The sequence below is a fragment of the Lynx canadensis genome, chromosome D4 (genome assembly GCF_007474595.2).
Source record: "Lynx canadensis isolate LIC74 chromosome D4, mLynCan4.pri.v2, whole genome shotgun sequence".
NCBI lineage: Eukaryota > Metazoa > Chordata > Mammalia > Carnivora > Felidae > Lynx > Lynx canadensis.
The window spans coordinates 15,207,961-15,235,499 of NC_044315.2; the positions used below are offsets into that span (position 1 = coordinate 15,207,961).

At 37.6% G+C, this 27,539-nt stretch overlaps 1 protein-coding gene across 1 annotated transcript; it reads left to right on the plus strand.

Annotated features, from left to right (window-relative positions):
• The first annotated feature begins 2,465 nt into the window (after positions 1-2,465).
• ANXA1 (annexin A1) lies at positions 2,466-21,727 on the plus strand. Its single transcript, XM_030293151.2, has 13 exons — positions 2,466-2,696; positions 9,803-9,882; positions 9,976-10,084; positions 10,608-10,702; positions 11,779-11,892; positions 12,347-12,437; positions 14,322-14,401; positions 14,848-14,904; positions 16,491-16,584; positions 17,454-17,549; positions 18,635-18,693; positions 20,110-20,232; positions 21,382-21,727. The coding sequence occupies exons 2-13, from the start codon at positions 9,817-9,819 to the stop codon at positions 21,433-21,435; spliced, it is 1,038 nt and encodes a 345-aa protein (XP_030149011.1). The 5' UTR covers positions 2,466-2,696; positions 9,803-9,816; the 3' UTR covers positions 21,436-21,727.
• The last annotated feature ends 5,812 nt before the right edge of the window (positions 21,728-27,539 follow it).

A 27,539-nucleotide genomic window follows, 5' to 3' on the forward strand; every position in this document is an offset into this window, starting at 1 on the left:
CTTCCTTTATTTTCTGTTCTCTCTCTGTAAAGTAACTGGAGCTGATGACTCATCATCTTCCTGAAGCACCAAGAGGGGTGAGTCATGTCTCAGGGGCTGCAGTCCTGGGGTTTTAAGAACAGGAAACACTTAACCCCTGATTATCCCTTAGCTGTTAAATGGTAACATATGTTATGCTTTATTTTATTTCCACAAATCTGCTTGATTTGCGTGGGGGGAAAACGTTTCCAACCCATCATTCGCATCAGTGTTCTTATATGACTAGTGACTTTCTTTACTTTTCATATTTGGGAGTTTCACTTGCTTTTAGAGTTCCGGCTAAAAGTGAATTTTGAAAAAAAAAATTGTTCTTGTAACTTTTTTTTCTTAATTCTTCCACAAGAATTTGGAAAGAATATTGTTGCTATTATAGATTTGCCAGTGCCTTACAAATCCAAGTATATAAAGTAATTCCTCTGGATTTATGCTACTGGTAACCACAAAAAACAAAAGAAAATAAACCTATATGTTTCTTTTACGTGGTTATATGTTATAAAAGGCACACGGGCTTTTTTGTTCATTTCACAAGGGTGTCACTGTGCAGAAATGTTCCATCATTTCCATTACCAAAGTTAGTAATACAAACACAAATATAAAACCAAATTTTGTTAATTATCTTTTCTCTTCACACCTGACAAAATAAATGTAATATTAGAAAGCTGGTCTGTATCTGTCAAAATGTAATGCAGTAATAGTAAACAATTAATTAGCAGCTAATTAGTTTGCTCAACACGTACTTACAGTAAGTGCCAAATATATAGATTGGCATTTTCTCAAATATTTAGATTAGCTTAGCTGATCATCCTACATCAGAATATGTTGACTTCACTGAAATTAGCATTGAGAATTCAGAATGTGTTATAAAATCTGACAATCTTAAGAAAGTATTTTCATTGATTTTTGTAAAGCTGGCATATATATGTCATTATATATTATATGTCATTATATATAATATATTATTATATAATATATTATTATATATAATAATATATTATTATGACATGTATAATATATATTATATTATATATTATACACATATTATATATAATGATACACATATATACATATACACATATACATATAATATACATATATATGTGTGTGTATATATATATATGAATATATATATTTATATAATGATATGTATAATTACCTGAAATATTTCTGAGGAAAACAGGCAAAAAAACAAACCCTAAAATGCCCCACAAACTGTACCATACACCATGACAGAGTTTACAGCTCTGCATAGTTTAATGGAAATATCACATAGAATTTTGTAAAGTTTTGTGAAGAATAAAACTGAACCACCATTGAGGCTACCAGAACCAGTTTCTGTTCCTTGTGGCAAGCAGGAAATGTCTTGGGGCACCTGTTTTGTACTAGATGCTACTCTAGTAACCCTTTCACTGTATAGTTTGAGTGCCTTCCTTTAGTGTTCAACTACTCTAGAATGTCAGGGATCTATGCATATCTATGTGTACAACTGATTCTCTATAAAAGAAACGCCGTAAATAGGCCTTCCTTTAATGCCAATACCTTTTTTTGAATGTCATAATGATCATATTTCTAGCATTAACTTCGTTTGTAATTTTGGGACAATCTGGAGCTTTATTTCTTTTCTATTTCTTACTTATATCCACCAACCATATATAAACACAAAAAGTCTTTTATTTTAAGGAAAGAAAATTGCTGGTAAAATATAAAAATAAAAATTATTCAGCACTGCATGGTGTTAAAATTTACAATATATGTATGTGTGTATATATATATATACATATACACACATATATATACATATATATATACACACATATATATATATAATTTCTCAATTGTCACAAGAATTCTAGTGGGTAGGCAGCTTAGATAATATTATCCCTAATTTACAAAAGTAGACAAGTTCAGGGGCACCTGGGTGGCTCAGTCAGTTGAGCATCTGACACTTGATTTCGGTTCAGGTCATGATCTCACAGTTTGCAGGATAGAGCCCCGTGTCGGACTCTATACTGACAGTGCAGAGGCTGCTTGGGATTCTCTGTCTCCCTCCCTCCCTCTCTGCCCCCCCCCCCCGTGCATGTGTGTGTGTGCTTGCACACACAGTAAGTAAATAAATAAATTTAAAAAAATAAAGTAGACAAGTTCAGGGAAATTAAATATATCCCCAAGGTCACGTAGTAACTAGTGATGGAGCTAGGATTCAAACTAAAAGGGTTTTCTTAGGTTTATTTTGTTTTGAAGTGTATACACTTTCCTTTCACAGCCTGTTTAAAAAAAGGATGCCAATTATTAGTATCAGGATTGGGGTAGACAGTACTGCATCCTTGGAAATCGACTGCAGTCTACTTTCTCTGGAAAAAGCAGTGCAAGCTAAAGAGGAAAAAAAAAGTCTGTCTTTCCGTGTTTTTTTTTTTCCCCCTCTGTGCAGTCAGCTAGGAGTTGGTTCAGCTAGTAGTTTTGCAAGACTTGTTTCACTTTGTTTCTCGGCTGAGGCTGAGCCACGTACTTCAAACAAAGGGCAACCAATTACTAACTTCTGGTTGCTAGGTGTGGTCTCCTTTCAAATTCTATAAAATCAGAAGCACTAGACTTCACTTCTAGTGTGAAACCTTCAGAGGAGAATCTCTCTCCAGTGCTTTGGAAGAAGGTGAAGAAAAAGGGTAAGTCTTAGTTTTCTTTTTAGTTAGCTTTGATTGTTCTGAAAACTTGTCCCATCGTGATGTTAATTGTTACTGCTTCTCCAGGGTTTATGGCTAGCTGCATTTAGTATGTTTTGATAAATCTTTCTGTAAAATCAAATTTGGTATTTATATGTCGGAAATCACAAATTGTAATGTTTTCTTTTACATAGTTAAGAGTTTTACAAATATGGGCAGTTTGCTTAATACTGGCTTATTGCACTGTTGGTGAATTACCATAGAAGAAAAAGGGAAGAATGTGTTTTCCTCCTATGAGTTACACATTTCCAAGAGCTGTGTGTGTGTGTGTGTGTGTGTGTGTGTGTGTGTGTGTTACATGGAAATCATGATGGAAGGTGGATACTTGTAGGCAACCACTACAGAACAGAAGTGCTGGAGGGGAGTTTCAGGAAACTGTTTCAAAATGGCAGGACTATTTCCTCTCCTCTCCTCTCCTCTCCTCTCCTCTCCTCTCCTCTCCTCTTTCTTTCGTTTTCTTTCTTTCTTTCTTTCTTTCTTTCTTTCTTTCTTCTTTCTTTCTTTCTCCTTTCTCTCTCTTTCTTTTTCTTTTCTTCCTTTTCTTTCTTTCTTTCTTTCTTTCTTTCTTTCTTTCTTTCTTTCTTTTTAAGAATTAAATAGATTCAGATCTCATAGTGATAATTATGCCCTTTGTAATTTACATTGAAATTACGTTATGTTTATTTATGCAGTGTAAATAAGTAAGAGGATCCGCTGATTAATCATTTCATTTAAAGAGGGTGTGGCCACATTCTTATTCCTGGAGGCTCTGTGTCATAGACAGGTTTTTCAAGTGTGGATGTGAAAACCTAAGGGGAAGGAAAGTATTTTCTGGGTGGTGTCAGATAAGTTATTCCTGTAAATGCCAGCTGGGTCCTCTAAAAATTATTTTCCTTAGTAGCAAAAGCACCAAACAAATCCAAGGTAGACTTTTTACTGGTGTTGGATATATTTGCAAAAGTGAGAGAATTCGAATCATCATATATCCAGCTATCGTTTATTACAAGTGCTCCTTTGAGAATTTTTCTTAGTCCATTTTGAATGTTAAATTAAATGCCCTGACATCTAACTTTTAATGCTAGCTTGATTAAGAAGGAAGTGCTCTTTCTTGCCCTGTTTATATTTAAAATTCTGCATGGACTTTGAAAAAATAATATTCCCCTCTGCCCGCAGAAATGTATTTTGATAGCTAGAAGGGAAGGCACATTGCAAAATGATTCAAATGCGGTAAAGCACTGGTTCCCTAATTCAGAAATGGCCTCCTCCCCAGAAGTTCTGTCAACACCCTGGCCCCCAGGCTCAACCACACAAGGCAGATAGCCAACCTTTGATGGATGTTGACAAAATAGTTAATAATAACATTATGCAGCGTTTCGTGCTTATTAAATGCTTCCTCCACCCAAAGAGCTGCAAAAGTTGAGTTTTGTTTATGATGTTAGTTTGCTGAATCGGTTGTTCTTAATCTTCTCTAAACCCTGGAGCTGTTTTTAAAATCAGAGCTAAGCAGCTAAAACAGTGGACCTTGTATTTTTCAGCGATCAACCCAAAACAGTTTTTGGAGGAGATGAGTTCATCTTTCTTTAAAACAGGATAAATTTTTATCAGAAAGATCAGAACAGATATAATTTATATAATACCTTCCTTAATTATGCTAATTTTCCCCACCTCCATCCACTTGAGATGAAATTTAAGATAGGCACCTCAGAGCTATTATGCATTGTAGACACTATTTATTCCAACACTCGTATTTTTATAAATGAAGACCCCTGGAGAAGCTAAATGTTTTCTTGAGGCCATATAGTTAGTTAAAGGGAATCCAAATAGGGCTCAGAACTCTTCAGTTCTTATTTTATATCCTATAGCTATGAAGAAACGTTTGTGAAATGTATAGATATGTTTCCTAAATAATTAGCACTGATCCACTATTTTATTCATTCAATAATACTTATTAATATACTAAATACCAGAGATTGAGGTGCATGATGAATAGTAGATTAGCATTGCCCTCATGGAATGCTGCTGGGGCATATAGACAGGTACATAGAAAGTGATAATACAGAATGGTAGGGGCGAGTGTAGGGGGACAGGAGGACATCTTGGAAGAGGCACAGAACTTCACCCAGTTGAGTGTTGAACGCTTGAAAATTTTCTGGAGGATGTGAAGAGGTCTATGCCGAGTCCTTTTAGAAGCAACAGTCTGGCAAGGGAAGCGAATACGGAGGAAGAAACAGCATTCCAAGCAAAGGAAACACCCTATCCAAAGGCCTAGAGGCAAAACATTCATGAGAGTACCTTTCATAAAATGGTTCTTCCTGAATGAGTCATGCCTTTGTATAGTCTAATTGGTTCCCTCACACCAGCAGGTAAGGGAAGGTCCCATGAATATATATATTCAAGGGAAAAACTGAGCACAAGCCAAAGCATTGAAGAATAAACCCCCAAGTGCTAGGGTAAACCTTGCCACAGTCTCCATGGGTTCACTGGTAATGAAGCTGATTCTCGAGTGTGAGCTCTTAAAAATAACATTCCTGTCACTCACTGTCTTTTTGGTTGTAAGTGTAAAACAATTTGCAATACTTTGGAATCAGAAGGCATAGATTTATGTATGACTTGATGTTTGACAGCTTCTGTCTAGAAAACTGCCAGAAAATTACACTGTTTTTCCCAGGTAGAAAATAAGAATGAAGATGCTGTCCTATGCAAGAATTAGTTGCTGCTGGTATCTCTGGATAACTCTGATCATTCTAGATTGTCACCAGGATGCGTGAGAGACCATAAAAATCGGCTTCTTCTGTTTACAGATCTTGGAAGTAGCCTTTCATGAGGCCGACCGAGATAGAACTTGCAATTTAAAACAAGAAAGAAACACAAACAAACAAAAAACTTTTGTAATAATTTCAAACCTTCAGAAAAGTTTCAAGAATATCGCACAGAACTACCATACACTTTGTACGCAGATCCCACAATTGTTAGTATGTCACATTTCGCTTTATCCTCTTCCTCACTCCACCCTCTCTGTGTTTTTTTCTGTAACATTTGAGACAACACTACAGATACAATGGCCCTATGCCTCTAAATTACTTCTGTCTCTCTATATTAAAAAAACAAGGACAGGGGCGCCTGGGTGGCGCAGTCGGTTAAGCGTCCGACTTCAGCCAGGTCACGATCTCGCGGTCCGTGAGTTCGAGCCCCGCGTCGGGCTCTGGGCTGATGGCTCGGAGCCTGGAGCCTGTTTCCGATTCTGTGTCTCCCTCTCTCTCTGCCCCTCCCCCGTTCATGCTCTGTCTCTCTCTCTGTCCCAAAAATAAATAAAAACGTTGAAAAAAAAAATTAAAAAAAAAAAAACAAAAAAACAAGGACATAACTGTCGTGCAGTTTTTGAGAAATCAGGAAATTAACTTTGATACAAGCCTTAGTGTTTTCAGATTTTGAGCTGGCCCAATTACTAACGTACCATTTCTGGAATACCTTTATCTTATAGTGCTGTAAGCATGGATCCTGTATTCTGCCTAACATCTTGGGCATACTTTTTATGTGTGTTTACCCTCTGTAATTCCTTGCTGAATGAGATGAAGAGAGCTCTCTTATGACACATAAATATACACAAAAATGCTCATCTCTAGAAAGTTACACATTTATGCACAGATACATGAGATTGGTAGTGCATGTTCACAAACAGATCATTCACTAGAAGAACTCTGAAATACTGTTAATTTCCATATAGGTCAACCTATGTAGAAATGGCCAATTTCATCTTCAAATTAGATGATGTTAAAGACTGAGATAATCTTGGATAATGTGAATCTTGGATAATCTTGGATAATGCTGGTTTCAGAGTTCATTAGTACCCAGATTATATATATATATATATATATAGAGAGAGAGAGAGAGAGAGAGAGAGAGAGAGAGAGAGGGGGGGGGGGGGAGAGAGAAAGAGAGAGAGAGAGCACCAAGGTATGTTAATAAAATAATACATACCCTACAAACGTTGCAACTAAAAAAAAAAGAAAAAAGAAAATCTTTTGCAGATTCATAGGGTAATTTATTTTTTTTAACTCTACAATTCTATTTTCTAGACCAAATTTTTTCTCTGCATAGTAATAATATCTGATATCTATATAACAAGTAACAGTCTATAAAAGATCCTTGTATGCATTATTTATCTAAAGTAAAGCAAGTGTTACCTTCAAATTATTGAATATGTTTTATCAAGGTACAAAATGCCGTTTTCATGCAGAGGGTAGTTACAGAAGAGACAGAATGGTTTAGCAATTCAGTGTGGCCAAAATGTTTTTGCTGTGGTATTTGTACAGTATGTTGCAACTGTTAAAAATTTCTGCTAATACTTGCAGTCGACATTGAGCACTTAACTACTGGTACATGATAAAATATTTTTCCTTTAGGGCAATTTCTTACATCCTGCCAGTATCCCTGTGTCCTCAAGCTAAGAGCTAGTAGATATTATTTGGCTGGATTGAGATTCCATTTTCCTCAAATTGCTTTTCTGAGACAGTCTATTCAGACTACTTTTCTTTTCCAGAAAGTGCTTTTAGACCATCCAAATTATTTCATTTTTTAAAATTATTTTTTAAAAACATTTTTTATTTTTAAGAGAGAGAGACAGAGTGAGAGCAGGGGAGGAGCAAAGAGAGAGAGGGAGACACGGACTCCGAAGCAGGCTCTAGGCTCTGAGCTGTCAGCGCAGAGCTCGACACGGGGCTCAAACCCACAAACCATGAGATCATGACCTGAGCCGAAGTCAGAGGCTTAAACAACTGAGCCACCCAGGTGCCCCAAGACCATCCAAATTATTTCAGATTATAAGATCTAGGAACTCAGAAGATATGTTACAAAGGTGTCTCCTCTATAAACTCTGTTGTGTCAAATAAATTACTCAGCCCCCTTATTTGTGTTGTTTGGTGTTATGTGAAGAAATCAATGCATTATGTGAGCATTTTTTGAGAAGTGAAAAAAAAATGAAGCACAGTGAAGTTTTCATAAAATTTGTGTTGAAGTTCTGGGGTTCATTTTTAAAATTATGTTTGACAATATCCATAGTCTCTGGTCTATTTTGAGGGTTTTTTTCCAATTGAAAAGAGTGGAAATACTGGAATACATATTTCACTGATGGAAAAGTACTGTGCTAAGTGACCAATCATATCACTCATTTTGAGGATTCTACTTTACGAAGGGCATGGCTGAGATTATAAAAATGGAAATTTCAAATACCTGAAACCTTGCCAGAAATTACTAGAAGTTCTGGATGTGCCAATGACATAATTGGAAAATGAATCTGCTTGTGCCAACAGCAATGGCCTCAGATTATGACTGTAACAGGAAGTAAAACCTTGTGCAAAATTGTACATCATGACTTTACCTCAGGAAATAACTTTAAATCTATCAGTTGCTGGAGGGGGAAGAGGTTATTTTAAACGGATGCACAAAATATTGGTTCTTCTCACTGATGACAGAACAGTAATGTGAACAATCCCCATGATAATTAAGTGGAGATAGTTTCTGCTTTGGATATGGTTTCTCTCACGTATTTAATCTCATTACTTGAAACTGAGGTTATTTTTCAGCAGGTATGGATGAAAGATTTCGTCTGAACATGCTGTTAAGGAGTCAGGTTATGGGTTTTACTTCTCACGATTCATTTAGCTTCTGATGAAGAATTTCAAACTACTGAGATTTCCCTTCCAAACTCCTTCAGATGTATTCATGGGCGTAGTCTCCAGAGGGATAAACAAAGCGGTATGGAGAGATATGTCAACCTTGCTCACGAACGAGCCCCTCAAAACACATCCCCAGCCCGAAAGGATCACTGAGAGCTTCTTTTGTGGACAAAACAGGGAACACACGAGTTTTTCAACATGCTTCAGGTTTTAAAGATATACGTGGTTGATTAAATAAAAATACTGCAGAACCATGGTAGCAATTAACAAAATTTCAAGACAGAGTTTGTGGAAAGGGGACATCTACGTTGCAGTATCACCCTGATGCTTCCTATGAGAACAAAGGACCTCTTATAAAATCTGGGTTTTTTTTGTGTGTTGGATGGAAAACCATGAAGGACTAATATTTAGGACAGCTCAGCTAGGAAGAAATGTGAGGGTAGCAATTGCTTCAAATGCTGAAATAATTTTATACCAAGGAATGGAAAAGGAAACAATTATTTGAGGGGGAAATGCCACCTGACTATCTCTTTATCAAGCTCCTTTAGCGTTTTGAGCCTGAATCCACTCCGGCAGATTGTCACAGATTGTTTTACCTTATAAATGTAAATAGAACATTATGCTTTTTATCCAGCCATTACTTTTCTTTAGGCCCTCACCAATCCTACCCAGATTCTCTAAAGGTCTATTAAATGGTCTCCAATCTTTCATCTTGCCCATCTCTTAGCCATTCTCTATGATCTAAGATGAGTGATCCTTCTGAAATATAAATGGAATTGTACTGCTCTTTCTAGAAATCCATTCATCTTTTCCCAAAGCGTTGGAGATAATTTAAACCTCTTTGGATTGGGCTTCTGCCAACATTTCTTGCTTTAGTAGCGTCCCAAATATGACAGCCTTCTCTCTGTTGTGTTCTCTTTAACTTTTCTGTCAGGTTAACCTTGAAGCATTCCAAGAGAGTCTCAGATCAGCCAGCATTTAGCTTTTGTGTTTTCCCACAGGAAGCATGCACTAGCTTGAAGCTCTGTGAGGAAAGCATGATGTTTGAATATTTTCTGGACCTTCAGTGCTTGGCATATGGTAGATGGTCTATAAATTTAGAGCAATGAAGTAAATCACCAACCCCACTTGTAGAATCATCTGGCCCCTAAAGGTTAGGACTGAATATGCCAAGAAAGAACCAAGTTTCTGAATGGTGGGTGAGGCTCGGTGTTTCTGTTCAAGGGTCAGACTCTCCTTTTAAAGAGCTTACATCTAGCATTTTATTATGCTCCTAAATGTAATCCTTAAGTAAGGTCAAGACTACTCTATGTCTTATGTATGTAAGAGAGTAGAATGGCATATATGTGCTGTAGGTTTTTGTTTGGTAAAAGCATCTACCTGTTTTCTTTCCAGATACTTCTTTGAAAATGGCAATGGTATCAGAATTCCTCAAACAGGCCTGGTTTATTGAAAATGAAGAGCAGGAATACGTTGTAAGTCAAGTGACAATAAAATAACTTAGTTAAGATTAGAAGAGAAGCTAGTATGAAGGAGTGGACGTTATTTTATGTCTGTCTCATCCACAGAAAACTGTGAAAAGCTCCAAAGGCGGTCCTGGGTCAGCAGTGAGCCCCTATCCTAGCTTCAACCCATCCTCGGATGTTGCCGCCTTGCATAAAGCAATAACAGTCAAAGGTAATCATGTCTCCCCATAACCTCCCCTCCTGGACATTTCAGAATGGCCACTAGAATGGCTATTGAAAACCGGCCATGCGCAGTGGGAAAGGTCTGTTTCATTTTGAAGATAAGAAAAAAAAAGATTTCTTCATCAAAAGAACTTAGGAATTTTCAGCACTTGGGAAATTTGGGTCAAATCAGTAGAATCTCTGTTGCTACGACTGATATTTTTACCAGCTCATTTCCAGCAGAAACTCAATGCTGGAATCAACACCTCTCCTCACATCTAGGGTTTAAATCAGGACCAAGCACTGCAGCTATGAGGGTCGGGAACAGTTTCTCTTTCTTTCTCCTTCAGATGGAGGGAGTGACATCTGAAAGGCTTCCCTTTAATGCTGCCTTTATATCTTAGGCTGGTATAATTTCCATTTCTTAGTTTTCTAGAACTTCATTTGGGCCATCTTGGTAATTAATTATTTTATGTCAGTTATTGATGATGAAGAAAATTGATTTTAAAAGCCTAGTGGTCTTTTATTTCCAGGTGTGGATGAAGCAACCATCATTGACATTCTGACTAAGAGAAACAATGCGCAACGTCAGCAGATCAAAGCAGCGTATCTCCAGGAGAAAGGAAAGGTAGGTCGAGTGGTACATTTAGATATTTAATTTCAGTTACGTTTATGTATAAACATGGATTTTGAAGCACAATTCACCTATTTTTTTTTCAGTCTCCAACACTATTTTCCCCTTACAACTAAGATGAGGATGACAGTATTTCCTTGCTTGGTTGCAGTGTAATCAATTCTAGCAAATTTTCTGGTTTCAGACATGAGTCGTCTTGGTGCATTGCAGATGACTTTTATATTGAAGACCAGTCTTTAATTTGAATATAACGAATATCGAGAGTACTCTTGGCAGTAAAGAATATGTTCTGATTGATATGTGTCTTCTGTTAAATTTTAAATTGAGTGATTAAATGTCTGAATGTAAAGTTTATACATATAATTCTACTTTAAAAGTAAGCTTTGTATTCTCTATACCAATAATGGGTCATATTTTTAAGGAGTCCAGTTAGAAAATGATATAATACCAGTGCTTGATTGTAATGCTTATTTGAGCAGTGAAAACCTCAAAGGCTGGAAAATTATTAGTACATTATTTTTGAAGTATTCTTACTACTGTTTCTGTTAAAATACAAACTCCTGTGTTTGAGCCTTGTGATTTTCTTCCTGTGTAAAACATCAAGAGAATACTTAAGTCCTTTATGAGTTCTCAGTGTAGGGCACCTGGGTGGCTCAGTCAGTTGAGCATCTGACTCTTGATTTCGGCTCAGGTCATGATCTCACTACCGTGAGACTGAGTCCTGCAGGGGGCTCCATGCTGAGTGTGTAGCCTGCCTGAAATTCTCTCTCTCTCTATCTCTCTCTCTCTCTCTGTCTCCCTCTGCCCCTCCCCTGATTGCACTGTCTCTAAAAGAAAAAGAAAGTTATCAATGAATTCAGCGAATTTCATTGTAATCACTCTAGATCTAAAAAATGAAGGTAACATTCTAAATGTCATATTTTGTACCTGAATGAAAGGAGCTCTAAAAGGTGTCTGGATTTAGCAATCGGTAGTAAGATTACCTAACAGTCAGGTAACCCCACAATGTGGTATTACCCAGCATCAGCATTTACTTATTAGAGGCCCTGATTCTAATCTCTTGGTTATAGCCCCTGGATGAAGCTCTTAAGAAAGCCCTTTCTGGTCACCTCGAGGAAGTTGTTTTGGCTCTGTTAAAGACTCCAGCCCAGTTTGATGCTGAAGAGCTTCGTGCTGCCATGAAGGTAAATGGCCTTATTTAACCAAAACTCCTTTCAAGAGATTGTATAGACCAAGTCCACTTACATGTCTTCTTATATCTTCAACATCCAGTACAGGGCATGCCCATCAGTGAGAATAAAATGAATGAATGAGTAAATAAATAAATACATAAGTAAATAAGTAAATAAATAAATGAATGAATGTTGGAGTTAGCAGCTGTATTATCTCCAGTCTTTTCATGATGTCACTGCAATGAATCATACGCCTCACTTTTCACACCTTAGTGCAAAACACTGGCTTTAAATCCATTTTGTTTTTAGAGCAATATAATAGCGTTTGTTGTAATCGTTAAATATTGTGGATATTTACTACATACCGTGGGAAAGTTACTAACTGCCAGATTCAAACGAATTTTGGGACACAAAAGCTAGCAGATGCTCTTAAATAAGATTTTCCTCCATTTCTTCTTTAATCCAGGGCCTTGGGACTGATGAAGATACTCTGGATGAGATTTTGGTATCAAGAACTAACAAAGAAATCAGAGAGATCAACAGAGTCTATAGAGAAGGTATGTTTTAATGCCCAACAGTCCAAATCGCCTCTCAGAAACTAAATGTGGTATGTGTTTCTCAAAGCTGAGCGTGGATATTAATAATGGGGCTTTGGAAATTCTACATATTGTAATTTTTCTCCATTGTTCGGCATGTGTCAATGCATGCACACGTTGTTACCAGACAGCACTCGAGTTGCCCGGGTGCTGATGAGGGAGACAGCATCCCACCCCTCATCAACGTTGCACTTTAATAGAAAATGTCCTTCTAGCGGAAATGGCCACATGTTACTGTAATGGAAAACTCAATTCATTAGTGCTGAATTTAAAGAATTTCCTAAAAACATTTCTATTTTTCTGAGATTTATGTCCAAAAAATGTCCCATTGTTTTTTATTTTGAAAAGATAACAAGAACAGAAATTTCCAAACAAAATATTCTCCATTTGCCCTTGAAAATGTAGAGTCCAGGGACGCCTGGGTGGCTCAGTCGGTTGAGCGTCCGACTTCAGCTCAGGTCATGACCTCACAGCTTGTGGGTTCGAGCCCCACGTGGGGCTCTGTGCTGACAGCTCGGAGCCTGGAGCCTGTTTCAGATTCTGTGCCTCCCTCTCTCTCTGCCCCAACCCACTCGCATTCTGTCTCTGTCTCTCTCAAACATAAAATAAACATTAAAAAAATAAAAAAAAAAGAGAGAATGTAGAGTCTAGTACTTAACAATCCTCTGATGGAAACTTTACCTTTACCATTATGAACTTTAGTCATTATGAACATAAATGACTCACTTACTCTTTATGTTTTTTTGTAACTTACTCTTTATCTGTAGTTATAACCATGGGGATGAATGACCAGCCATGGATCATTTTATCTATTCAGTGACACATCTCATTTAAAAGATACGCTCAACACTGTAAACAGGGTCGCTATCACCGGGTCCTAGTCAGTGTTGGGAATTTTATTAATTTCTATTTCTAGTTTCCCAAGCCTTCAACGTTTGTTTTCCCATCCTAATATGTGGCACCATACAGGATCTTTCTGCTTGGTTTTCATACCAAGCACAGGGAATACAATAGCCCTTGCACATGGCAATTTAATAAAGGTATCACAATAAGGAAGGTTTTAACCTCATTTTCTGCGATTCTTATCTCATTATCAGTATTTCTCTTAGATCCATTTATCAGTAATGATAATCAAGAAAGGCATTATTATCAGTTCGTTTTTGCTTGATAAAACATAGTTTACAAAGGTATATATCCATATTTCTCTATTATATACCAAATATAGTGTAATGATGGCTTATTTAAACTGCCCTGTCCTCTACTCAATTATAAATTCAGTTAATTTTTGTGTACTAGAGCATTATTTTTGCCTAGTTAATTAAGGGATTTTCTACAACATTTTAAATCTATATCTATATATATAATCAATCTATCTATATATATATTTACACATGTATGCAAAACTATATCACATATAAGATATAACATTTTAAAGTAAATACATAATCTGTGTTCAAGGAAGTTCCTCTAGCTTATGGTTTTAAATACATATTCTAATTCATCCCATTGCTTAAATTTTGGCATATTTTGTTTCAAAATTGATTTTTAATCATGTATACCTACGCAATTTATTCTTGCTAGCAAAAGTTTTATGACCGTAGGGTTTCATTCACAGTATTATCTAAATTGCTTTCATTGCCCTATGGAAATAGCTTTGATGATCTAAGATTTTACTCGCTCTGATTACTCTGTTTTTATTTAAAAAATGATAATATTTGAGATATGTTGCATAAGTCATTGAACATTTGACACTGCAAATTGTAAGCCAGCACAGAGACGTCAGATATTACTACCACCATTATTTGTCACTAGTTTACTGCAAAAGACACTTTTCTTATTTCTCAGAACTGAAGAGAGATCTGGCTAAAGATATCACCTCAGACACATCTGGAGATTATCGGAATGCTTTGCTTTCTCTCGCTAAGGTATACTTCAACTAGTTCAAAAAATACCTCCTCCTTTATGAGGAGTCAAGTCTTAGATTTCCTCTCTCTCTCTCTCGAAATAAGCAATTGACTCTCTATTTCTCAAAAAGTGTTATGTACCTGATGTTAAGAGAATTAAGTAAATCATGAGATTACATGCTAGAAAACAACTTACCAGAGGGCACCCGGGGGGCTCAGTTGGTTGGGTGGCTGGCTTCAGCTCAGGTCATGGTCTCGTGGTCGGTGTGAGTTCGAGCCCCACATCGGGCTCTGTGCTGACAGCTTGGAGCCTAGAGCTTGCTTCCCATTCTGTGTCTCCCTCACTCTCTGCCCCTCCCCTGCTTGCTCTCTCTCTCTCTCTCTCTCTCAAAAATAATAAACACTTAAAAAAGTTAAAAGAAGAAATAAAATAATACAACTTACCAGAGAATGGGGATTTTTTTCAGGGTGACCGATCTGAGGATTTTGGCTTGAATGACGACTTGGCTGATACGGACGCCAGGGTAAGCAAGTGCTCCCAAATACTTCTGGAGTCGACCTTCCTATGTCAGATAGGTCTTGCATTAGGTGGGGTTACCACCTGAGGCCTCTACGTGAAAGCAAACGTTAGATCCTCCTAGAAGCCAGTCACCCCTAATGTTCATTCCCTGAGTGATACACACCCATTTGTACTTGAACAGAGTGAAACATGTGATCTTTATGTTCTTAATAGATTTCATTTCTCACAAAGTGGGAGGGGATTGAAAGAAATTGATTTGTCATTCTTAAGAATTTTTTTGTTGAGAAAACCCTGAATTTTTTCTTATCATGTCTAAGAAAGGGAAAAATAATTTTTAAGTGGAAAGGGTAAGCACATTGAACCATCTTTTAACAGTGAACAGTGCAATGAGTTCATACATATAGATGTATGTTTATGTTGTAAAACCATTATAGTAATGATTATAGTTATAAAAATTATAACATTTATATACATTCAAGTATATTGACATATATAATTTCAGTGAGATTGCTGGTTATTTATACACCAATCCATTGGCAACATTAGAGAAACTGTGCCATTTTAGGGCCTGGAATTTCTGTTAAATACAAAAAAAAAAAGACAACTATTATTTGCATATGCTTTCCCTATGGGATAATATTATGTCTGTAAATTCATTACGGTGAGTTAACAGGATAGAAACTTATCTGTCCATACTCACTCCCTTCACAATCCTGGTACATAATCTTGCACATAAAAGGCACTCATTAACTTTTGGTTGAATAAATGCATACATACCAGATGTTTGTTTGGAAAGTCCAAAATAACTTACATCCACCAGAAGTTTGACCGTTTTAATAGAAATCACGCAAGCGTATCAAAGAACAAAAGTTAGCATTTGAATAACTGCCTATAATAAAAAATGATTCTTATTTGCTTGTGACATTTCTGAATTTGCTTTCCATTTTAAGACTATCAGGGCTCTTGGATGTATATTTATGGCAGCTACCTGGATTAATAGTGGCCCAGGAGGATGATGGCAATTAACATTTCAAAGTTAACAGAGCGTGCTTGTGACCGTACGACAAAGATTATCTTTTCCAGTTACAAAAGAGGAAAATCTGTACTTCACTAAGGTTAAATTGTTTATCTAAGATTACAGGGCAACTAAGTTCCAGAGTCAGAATTTGAATCCAGAAATCTTAATATCAAAATTCAAGTCTAGGTTATGTTTGAATTATTGATTTATTAGTACCATTTGCTGGTAGTTACTCTGAACGATCAAGAGTAAAAAAAAAAACACCCTGTGTTTAGACAGTCCCTTGGAGTTGTCTTGATATAGAGCATAACCTGAAAGCAATTTAATTCAGCAAATACTTATTCTGCAAACACATCTTCAGTCTCTACTGTTTGCAAGGCACAAACATACCGTGGAAGATACTTGACCAAATACGGTCCCTATCTTTATGGAACTTGCACTCTTAGCGTTGCTTACTGTGATTGAATTGGACACAAAGCAGCTGCCTAGAAAATCTTTGAGGAGATCTAACATTCTTGTGCGGGTATCAAGTCGGCAGATAGTCAAATGTTTATGTTTGTGTTTCTTGATAGGCTTTATATGAAGCAGGAGAAAGGAGAAAAGGGACAGATGTGAATGTGTTCATTACCATTCTCACCACCAGAGCATATCCCCATCTTCGCCAAGGTAAATGGGGAAAAAAAAGGTTCCTGAAAATTACTTATGGAAGATTCAGGGTTTTTTGAGGACAAATAAAAGAACGGAAAGATAGAAGCCTTAATTAGTGTCCTTCCTATCCCAAGTGGATGTGGTGCTCCTGACCCCTTATTGCCATTTGTACATTTGCCCAAAGTTGAACGGCCACCATTTTATAGTACTTGAAACACACTGTGATTTTGGCAGGTAGAACATTATTTCATTATCTTAACTATTTCTACTCTCTCAAAGTATTTGGAATGGGTGTGACAAAATACACACATACGATAAGTGAAATTACAGTGAAGAAAAACATTAAAAACTCAGGACTAAGTGAAGAAAAGGGCACAGCGGTCCCCCCCCCCCCCCCCCCCCCACATACACCACAAAGCAACAAGAGTTGGCCTTTGAGCACAAGATTTGACTCTGCACCTTTTCGCAGCCAACGCAAAGGGGAAGTCCTAATGATGATCGAAAGTTCATTATCTTATAATAGCACACTGATTTCTAATGATAAAAATAAGAGACATTTAGTCCACAGATCTCTATAGAAGGGGAGATCCATTTGGTATGGCACTTGGCTCTGATGTAGTAAGTATCACGGTTGTCAATCACACGCCAGCTCTAATAAATGTCAACACTTGCAAAGCTTTCCCAAAAATATACAGGAGCACCAAAATAGCCATGAGAGTTACGTTCCTAGGAGAAGATGAAGTATCCAAAATATGCTCAGTTGAATAATTAGCTTTAAAATGTGTGTTTTGAAATTCAGTCAAGGAATGCTTTGAGTCGCCCTGCTTTTGCTAGTTTCCCCAAAATAGGATGCCTTGTACATCTCTTAGTTTAAACTTCATATTCAGTGTTTCAGAAGTACGCCAAGTACAGTAAGCACGACATGAACAAAGTTCTGGACCTGGAAATGAAAGGGGACATCGAGAAATGCCTCACAGCCATTGGTATGTGGTCCTGCAGTGGGGAGGGTTTTCTAACCTGAAATGGTCAATGCTGTCCCATAATTTAAAAAAAAAAATAGCTGATATAATAAACTTATATTTCATATAGAGGCAACATGTAAGATAATGGCAATGAATGTTTAGCTAAAGGCATATAATGGCCTTCTTAATAATAAAAGATATTATTCCTTTTATCAAAAAGATGGGCAGGCGGGAAATAACTTTCTGAGCATTTAGTGATGCACCAGGCAGGGCATACCTCTGAGGAAAGTCAGAGTGGTCAGTCATTAAGAGCATGAGATTGGGTTTAGATAAATGCAGATTCAAATCCTGGTCTGCCACTTGCTGATTGACTCATTTTAGTCATAGCCAGAGGGATTAATTCAGTAGGTCTGCAGAGACTTCCAAAAAGGCCTTCAAAAGAAAAAGGCTTTAAAGGTCTCCTGTGCTATCCTGATTACCTGGGAACGTATGTTCTAAAGCAGTGCTTCTCAAACCTTGACGCACTCATGAATCCCCCGAAAATCTTGTTGAGTGCAGATTCTGATTCAGTAGGTCTGTAGTGGGGCCCTGGGATTCTGCATTTCTACCAAGCTCCCAGGTGATGCCAATACCTTTGGTCTACAGATTCCACGTTGAGTAGCAAGGTAGAGAATATCACTAATGGACGCATGTGTTAGTGTTTTATCAGGCAGTTGCCTTATGTTGAAAGCAAGCCCCATTTCACTTGAAAAAAATTCTTTTTAGGACATGAGAAAAGTATTGACCGTGTGCCCACATGGCCTTTAACACCTACTGGTTTCCCCATTTCCAAGAAGAGTATACTCCGGATAGCATGAACCGGAGTTGGTACTGGATGGATTTAAGATACAGGAGGAGATAGGCGACATTGTTGGGGAAAAGATTACTCAGAACGCCATCTAGGGAACGGTTTCTTATAGGCCAAATATCCATTACGAGGTGGGGGGATGAGGAACAGAAGTGTAGAATAGAATCTTGCTGGTGAAACTGTATTCCTTATGTTTCCTTCATATGTGTCTTTCTTGTCATGTGGTAAATATGTCAACTTAAGTGTGCCTGTCTTGCAGTGAAGTGTGCCACAAGCAAACCGATGTTCTTTGCTGAGAAGCTTCATCATGCCATGAAGGTAACGTTGTGTGTATGTGCTTTGCTTAGGGGTAAAATTATTGTTTGTGGGGAGAACAACAGAAAACTTCATATCGTCTGCAAGCCATGCTTATTTTAATATCTCCCTCCTAAAAAGAATCATTGTTCCATCTAGTGCAAAAGGCAATACCCTTCCTTATTAGCATAAAATTCGGTCAGATTTGTTGTATTTTTTTATGGGTGAGGTAGTAAGGTGAGCTTGTCGGTAATTGGTGGCTTATTCGTGATTTGTACAAAACCTGAGTCAGCGGAGAAAGGTTACTTTTTCTTTTAAGATGTGATTTTAGTAACCTACTTCCGCTGAGGTTGTGGGTTTTACGATTTCCTCCTTTCTATGTTTCACTTTCCTTTCTGTTTTTATTGTTATTCTGGCATCCATGCCCTGGATTCATATTTCATTCTAAGATTTTAAAACGTCATTTTAAAGTGACACAAGTGGAAGGTGTTATTAAGATACATTTGCAATAAATACCACTTCAGCCACTTCACTTGAACTTCATTCTCTAGCATGCATCGTCTTGTACAGGATGCCACCTGTATACATGTATTGTGAAAAGTCGTCCTTCTTTTTTCCTTTGCAACTCCAAAATAGAGAAGTCCCCAGAGAGAGAGAGAGAGAGAGAGAGAGAGAGATCTAACTATTCAGTTCATAGGAAACAGTCCCTCTGAAATGATACACATGGTCCACTATGTGGTTCACAATACAGTCCCAGACCTCGTGCCTGCTGCCATCTAAGGGGATGGTTATCTAGCTGGGTGAGGATGAACGCCTAGCACTGAATAAGAGCAGGAGAAATCAGTGTAGACTTGCCGTCTGATAAACTAAGACCTGATATTTGAATACGGATTAGCCAGAGGGCAGTGGTGGTGGAAGGAATGGAGGGATGAAGCAAGGTTGGTCCAGGAGGAGGACTCCGGATGACACTTTGAAGATGATAAATACAATGAGCGTGAGAGTACATAGTGGAAGAAGAGGTTATGGGACTAGGAAGACATTGTGAACCCAGACAAAATGTTTGGTTTTCATCCTAAACGCAACCCAAAGACCACTGAGGGTTTTAAATAGATGAATTCGACCATCAGATTCGCAAATTAGAAGGTTCGTGTTATTTGTAATTTTTGGAGCGTTTGGACAAAAGAAAGACTGATGATGGAAGACCAATCAAGCGGTGGTAAAAGCTTACACCTGCTGATGCAACAGTTGGATCCCTGTCATTTTATTTCTTACCTGTGTCAAGTGCATGGGTGTGTGTGTGTGTGTGTGTGTGTGTGTGTGTGTGTGTGTTTGGATGTGTGTTTTAATGAGTGAACAAAAGAGCTTCACGTTCAAACCCATATCCTGCTTTACTAAGGGTATGCTCTGACTATGACATTTACCATCATTTGTTTTAAACAGGGTGCTGGGACTCGTCATAAGGCACTGATCAGAATTATGGTCTCCCGTTCTGAAATCGACATGAATGATATCAAAGCATGCTATCAGAAGTTGTATGGTGTCTCCCTCTGCCAAGCCATCCTGGTATGTTGTGGTTTTCATAATGCTCCCTGCCCACCCCCGCAAACGGCAGTCCTTTTTGCAACTTCTTCAAAGAGAAAAGCTGACTTACATATTTGTAGATTGTATGCGTAAGATTAATTTGTTATTTTAGGATACATAATTTATTGAACTTTCCCTGGACTTGTGAATTCTATACTGAAAAACCACACACAATTTCCAGCAGTCGTGGAAACATTTAGTTTCCCATGTATAAATTTAGCAAACAAAACATTTTAGTAGAGAGATATAATGATGTATTTTGCAATGACTATTGATTGGAGATTAGAAACTTACTATTGTAAGTTTTTCCTTAATTTTGTTAATATAAAATGTATAACATGCAAGTTTAAATTTTCATTATAATGTTAAAAGTAAAAAAGAAACAAAAAAGTCAAAGGTTTTAAACGTCTTGAAAGATTGAAAGATAGTTGACAGTTTAAAGTTAAGTTGTCACTTACACTGGATAACTAAATCTACCAAGAAAAAGTGAGAAAATCACAGGTTTATCACTTTCTCTCTGGTGAGTGAGTCACATAGTCTTTCTTTACTGTGATACGAAATTATATTGTGTTAAGTTACCCAGTTCTGTGTGGTATTTCATTCTTGGGAAATAATGGCTCTAATATATAACATAGTCAATATATCTGAATCTTTTTTTTTTTATTTTTTAAATTTTTTTTTTTTTTCAAATTTTATTTATTTTTGGGACAGAGACAGAGCATGAACGGGGGAGGGGCAGAGAGAGAGGGAGACACAGAATCGGAAACAGGCTCCAGGCTCCGAGCCATCAGCCCAGAGCCCGACGCGGGGCTCGAACTCACGGACCGCGAGATCGTGACCTGGCTGAAGTCGGACCCTTAACCGACTGCGCCACCCAGGCGCCCCTATATCTGAATCTTGAAAGCTATTGCTTTTTATACAATAATTGATTAACAAATATCAGTTATCTGCTATATTAATTATATGACTTAAGTAAATGATATTTTTATCAAAGATCCTAGAGTTCACATACTATGATATACGTTCTATAACTGTTAATCTACAAATATGTAATTCTTCTATGATTAAAAATATTTTACATTGATTGTGGTTTCAGGTGGCATTAAGTATACTCTATTTCTTCATCAACAGGATGAAACCAAGGGAGATTATGAAAAAATCCTGGTGGCTCTCTGCGGAGACTAACATTCTTTGATGACCACAAGCTTCTTGATCAGAAGACTTTTTCATCATATCTTTTCATTCCATATCATGCACTTAAATAGTAAAGTTTTCTCAGCAGGATTATAGTCTAGCTAAATGCTTTTTGAAAAATATAGCCTATAAACCATTTTTATATCACAACTCCATATGATAGAGAGTAGCTTTTTTAAACTCTATTTATCCCAAACTATAAAACCTCATAAACAGGTTGTTCTAGTAACATTACCTGAGAAAGATGTTTGTGCAGCAGAAAATAAAATGATTCTGCAAGACAGTTGTGTGTCATTGGTTCTTCTATTCTGATTCTGTGTGTGTGTGTGTGTGTGTGTGTGTGTGTGTGTGTAATGCAGTGGTTTTATTTGGAACCAAGGGAAAGGAGCTTGAATCCTAAATTATAATCATTTAATGAAATAGATTTTGCATATCAAACTTAAGAAAATAGTCAGAGTTGGAAAATGGACTCCTTGCATTTTATCATCTGGGTACAGAAAATGGAGAGCCTGTCTGTATAATAACGGATTTATTGCATCGGTATTGTAACAACTGAACATTCAGCTGTGTTTCACGAACCAGTGTGAAGATGAACCAGGAGCGGCAATTAAAATGTGTCTCTCTATTAAAATGCACGTCGCATGTTGAGTTTTCAAAGTAACTGTCAAACTGTTTCCAGAGTGGCCGTACCATTTTACTTTTCCATAATGAACGTATGACCGTCTACTTTCTCCACAACCTTGCCAGCATTTGTTACTGTCACTATTTTGTATTTGGACAGTTTGTTTTTTATTGTTGAGTTTGGGAATTCTTTATATGCTCTGGATAGTAGTCCTTTGTCCAATATGCAGTTTGCAAATACTTCCTCTCAGTCTGCAGCTTGTATTTTTATCCTCTTACCAGGTCTCTCTCAGAACAAACACTTTAAATTTTAATGTGGTTCCATGTTTCAGTTTTTTCTTTTATCGATTGTGCATTTGGTATCACATCTACAGACTTTTTACTAACCCGAGTTCCTGAAAATTTCTCTTCTGTTTTTTCCTAAAGGAAGTTTTATAGTTTTCCATTTAACATTTTAAATTTTGTGATCTGTTTTGGACAAATTTTTGTGTAAAGTGTGAAACTTAGGTCAAAGCTCTTTCTCTCTTTTTTTGTTTGCTTTTTTTTTTTTTTTTTTTTTTTTTGCTTGTGGATATCCAATGGCTCCCCCACCCCATTTGTTGAAAAGGCTATCTTTCGTCTATTGAATTGTTTTTGCACTTTTGTAAAAGAAATCAGTTATTTTCCTCTGAAAGTATTCATACCACATAGGTGGCAATCTAATCTAATCTAAACTAATCTATCTAATTTAATTTAATTTATCACCACCAAAAGAATCAAGTTGGGTATTTTAGTTTCTGACCATTCTAGCTGCATTCACCTGATTGCAGCTTTATTTGCCTTGACCTCTACCCTTCACTTTCTTCCACTTATATCTGGTCCCATGCATCCTATGGAACAGTCATGATGGCTTGAGTCCTGATATATCAGCCAAAGGAGGCTGGCAGAAATGCCTATTACAGTCTCTGGATTTTTTAGTTCTTTTGCTATTACATAAGATACCACCCTGGTGTGTTTCCTTGGGAAGGACAAGTACCTGAGTGGGAAATTAGAGGTGGAAAAGGACTATAGTCTCCTGCTCCATTAGTTTTTCCAGGGCCCCTTGGGTGACTCGGTTGAGCATCCGACTTTGGCTCATGTCATGATCTCACAGTCTGTGAGTTCAAGCCCCACGTCAGGCTCTGTGCTGACAGGTCAGAGCCTACAGCCTGCTTCAGATTCTGTGTCTCCCTCTCTCTCTCTGCCCCTCCCCTGCCCATGCTCTATCTCTCTTTGTATCAAACATAAATAAATGTTTAAAAAATTTTTTAAAGAAGAAATTACTTTTTCCATGTGGATGAGATATTCTTCTTGGTAAACTGTGGTATAGGGTAAGCCTTGGACAATATTATCCATAAGATGGTTAAATTCTAGGAAAAATCCCCATTCCCTCCATTTGCCTTTCTAACTCACACTAAGGTTTTAGCTCTGTGTCAAGACAACAGTTCTTCCAAAACATCTTCCTGGACACTCAAAATCTTGGTCAGGGCCCCCACCTCAGTGTTCCCTGAATATCATATCACAATTGCCTGTTCAGTTGTTTTCCCTTCTCTAGGTTTTGTAAGGATACGGGCTATGTTTGTTTTATTCCCTTCTGTGTTTCTAGTACCCTACCTAGTCCCTAGAAGATAAAATACACTTACATTTTTAAATATGCAAATAAGTCAACAAACACATAAAACACGTAGCCAGCATTTTGCATTTGCCAAAAAACTGTCTATTACTCCTTTTGGCTGATGCATGAATTCTTGTACGCCTATGGTGATTTTGTTAACACACACAGACATACACAGAATTCTCATTGATTTGGGCATGGAGGAGTAGAAACCATAAATTATCAATGATAAATTTCTCAAACAAAATAGTGATAATAGTTTCAACAACATGCATAAACTCAGGAACAATACAAAAGGGAGAATATTTAACAAATCCATCGAGGCTCAACACACATATGCTCTACATACTTCATCTGTGGCTAAATGTCTGCTAAGGTAGCTGCTTCTATATTAGTTTTATTTACCTTCATTTTTTCTTTATCATTAAATAAGAATACCCATTGCAGTGATTCACCTCTGCTCTCTATCCTGTGTGGCACCTCAACGGACACCTCTGTCACCAGAATGCTGAGGTCAAGTGATTTGAGCATGACTCCTTTTTTACTTTCTTTCTTCCTCTTTTGTTCTTCTTCCTACAGGCCTCACATGGAATGCACAGGGATAGTTTCTATGTATATATCAATTAATTTTGTGGTCCTCTGTAATTAACAGAAAAAGATGAGTAACAATGGCTAAATAGATTTTTTTTTTTTCTGCAAGAAACCCCGGGGAAGACCAATGCTTACAATGAAGCTAAATGATTTCAGAAATGTGATCATTTGGCATTTCCCTTATATGATTATCTCATGGCTTCAAAGTGGCTGCCAGAGCTCCAGACAACGTGTCTGGGTTCATCATGTTGGGAACTACTCACATTCCCTAAAAATCCTTTTCCTTAAAAAATGAAGCTGGATGATTATTTATGTTTGTGCTTATATGAAGCAATAGGCATCTCTAAGTTTAAATGTCAGGAGAATTTAAATGTCATCTCTAAGTTTAAATGTCAGGTCTTTGGTTGCAAGCAAGAGAAACTGACTGGCTAACTCACAAAAGAGGGATTTACAAACAGACAAGAGTGTGTTGGAGTAAGGGACTGAGAATGGGTAGAAGATTGGGAGTCCAGCTTTAGAATTAGGCAAGAAACTTGGGAGCTTTGAAGGGATGAGAAACAGGAGAAGGAAAGTAAGACTATCTTCTTATTGCTTCTGCACCCTCCTGGTTTTGCTGTCACCAAGACCTCTGCAGGGAATCACTGCCAGTCCTCTCTCTTCCCGACTTGGCAGTTCTGGTTAGAGGAACCTCCTACAATGGTAGTTCACTGGCGCTAGACAAATAAGGGCTGGCCAGGCATCCCTCTCTTTAGATGATAATCCTAGCATCTTTCCAAGTAGACTAGATTGAGCTTCCTTACAGCATGGTGGCCTCAGGGAAGTCAGCCCACTGACACAGCAATTCAGGGCTCCTACATCCGCCTCCTACACCCTGGCCTCAGAAGTCACACATTTTTGTTGAGCAAGTCACAAGCCTGCTCACATTCAAGGGAAGGAGGGCAGTTACATTTCATCTTTTAAAGGGAGAGTAGCAGGGTCCTAGATGATTTGAGGAAGAAGGGCAGATTCTGTGACAGCCATTTTTGTAAAGCTATGATATGTCATGTGTAGGACAATAGCCTGTCATTACATTCCATGTACCATTGCCTACGATATCTTCCATGGAGTGGCTACGCAAGTTCACATGCTGGCATTGCTTTGAAAAAGTCATGAGTTTCCTATACTGGTTATTGTGATACAGGAATTAGATTGCCACCTCGAGAAGCATTTTCGTGGGGGTGCCGACAAGGTATGTTCAATTTGCTGACATAACTACTTTAAAGTTCAAGCGGCCACATGTAGTAAATGAGGGTTGGGATACATTATGTTTTCTTTTCTTTGTGAAAACCATAGAATGTTGCTAGCAGAGAAAAATGGAGACTAAAAGACATCTGTGGATATTTGCAAAGGACTCATCATCACCTAGGAGCAGAGTGGTGCAGAGGGCAGTGACTTGGGAGCCAGGACGACTGGAGTTCTCACCAAACCTTTACCACTCATTAATTAACTCTGGGGAAAATAGTTACTTTATTTTTAAGTTTATTTATTTATTTTTGAGAGAGAGAGAGAGAGAGAGAAAGGAAAGACAGCACAAGTGGGAAAGGGGCAGAGAGAGGAGAGAGAATCCCAAGCAGGAATTCTGACAGCACAGAGCGTGATGTGGGGCTCAGACCCACAAAGCTGTGAAATCGTGACCTGAGCTGAAGTCAAGAGTTGGGCACTTCACTGACTGAGACACCCAGACACTCTGATAATTACCTTTTCTAAGTTATAGTTTTTCATCAGTAAGATATAACATTAAACTACCCGAGAGAACGTGAAAAAAAAAAAATCGGTGCCTCCAAACGCTAAGAGGATTAGTAACGATAGGCCAAATAGTCAATATAATTGAATGGATTTTTATTTTCCATCCTTATCTTGCTAGGATATGAATCTTGTGGTGATTAAATTGGACGAAAGTCATTCTTAGCTCCAAACTGAAACGACTTTAAAAAAAAATTGAACAGTCTGAAAAGAAATCCTTGTACTGGAGTTTGTGTATCTCCTTCAGGCTGAGCCAGAAATACAGGAAAAGAAAGAGCTTGCTGGTGTCTGGAAACCTAAAATGCAGTCATGTGGAAATGACACTTTCCTTACCTTTACCAGTAGAAACTTGGATATTGACTCAGCAACCAAAGTGACCTACCTTCCAAATCCTTTCTTTAGCGTTGAGTAAACGATGTGTTCTCTTGCAATTATCACCTCTGTTTACTTTTTGACTCAAAAGTCAGCGTCTTTACAACCATAATTAAGAATTAGTCAGGCTGCTTGACAGAAACCCCAGCCCTACCACTCACTGACTGTGGGGCTTGGCCAAGTTTCTTCCTTTTTCTGTGCCTCAGTTGACTCATCTATAAAATGAGGGTATTAACGGTTGTGATGGAAATTAAATGAAATCATCAGCTTCTAGCACCAATAAAAAAAACCTCAGGAAATATTAATATATACTCCCTTCTGCTTCTAGGATGGGCTAGCAATTTATTGTTGCCAATAAAACCTTCCATTATTATGGTTGTTTGTTATAATATGCCCTATACTATCAGAAATATCAGGCCACTCCTAGCTACTGCGAAGATAAATGGAATGAGATTTCTTGCATGTAGTAAACTAAGTTGTGGATTATATTCTTTATATTCTTGTCTCACCGTAGATTATTACATTCAATGGTGTCAGCCTTTTAAGTATGGAGGGTTTACTTACTATCTTTTTCTGTGAATATGGAAGCACAAATGGATCCAAGGCAAAAGTAGGAAGTTATCTGTGAAAAGGAACAGAGTAGGATGCAAAAAATAGATCTGAAAGAGAAGGAAATGAACGTGACTTGAGTATATCTGTACATCAAGAATTTCACTGTGTGTGTGTGTGTGTGTGTGTGTGTGTGTGTGTGTGTGTGTCTGTGTGTGTGTGTTGGGTCCTACCACAGGAATCCACAGAAATTCAATTTTAGTCAAATTTAGGCTGAATCATCTACCACACAACCCATCTGGAAAGAAGGCTGTTTTGTTTTGGCCTATCCAATGGAAATGGTCTCTTGCTTCTAACTGGAAACAGTTATTGTCATTCCATTTTCATGATTGCAGCCCCTGGCAAGTTTGTATGTCAGAATGCAAACCAATTATTCATTTCAAATGTCTCGGCTTTTGTATTTTACCTAGCCTTAGCCTGTGCATTTGCTTTTTAAATCCTCCACATTCAGTCCTCTACTTTAGTCCTTCTGAATCTATTACCACAG

Bases quoted from the DNA above. Each gene is read 5' to 3' on its own strand.
- ANXA1 (XM_030293151.2), top strand. From the start codon at position 9,817: ATGGCAATGGTATCAGAATTCCTCAAACAGGCCTGGTTTATTGAAAAT. The intron at 9,883-9,975 runs GTAAGTCAAGTG...TCTCATCCACAG, and splicing joins ATGAAGAGCAGGAATACGTT to AAAACTGTGAAAAGCTCCAA. The intron at 10,703-11,778 runs GTAGGTCGAGTG...TCTTGGTTATAG, and splicing joins ATCTCCAGGAGAAAGGAAAG to CCCCTGGATGAAGCTCTTAA.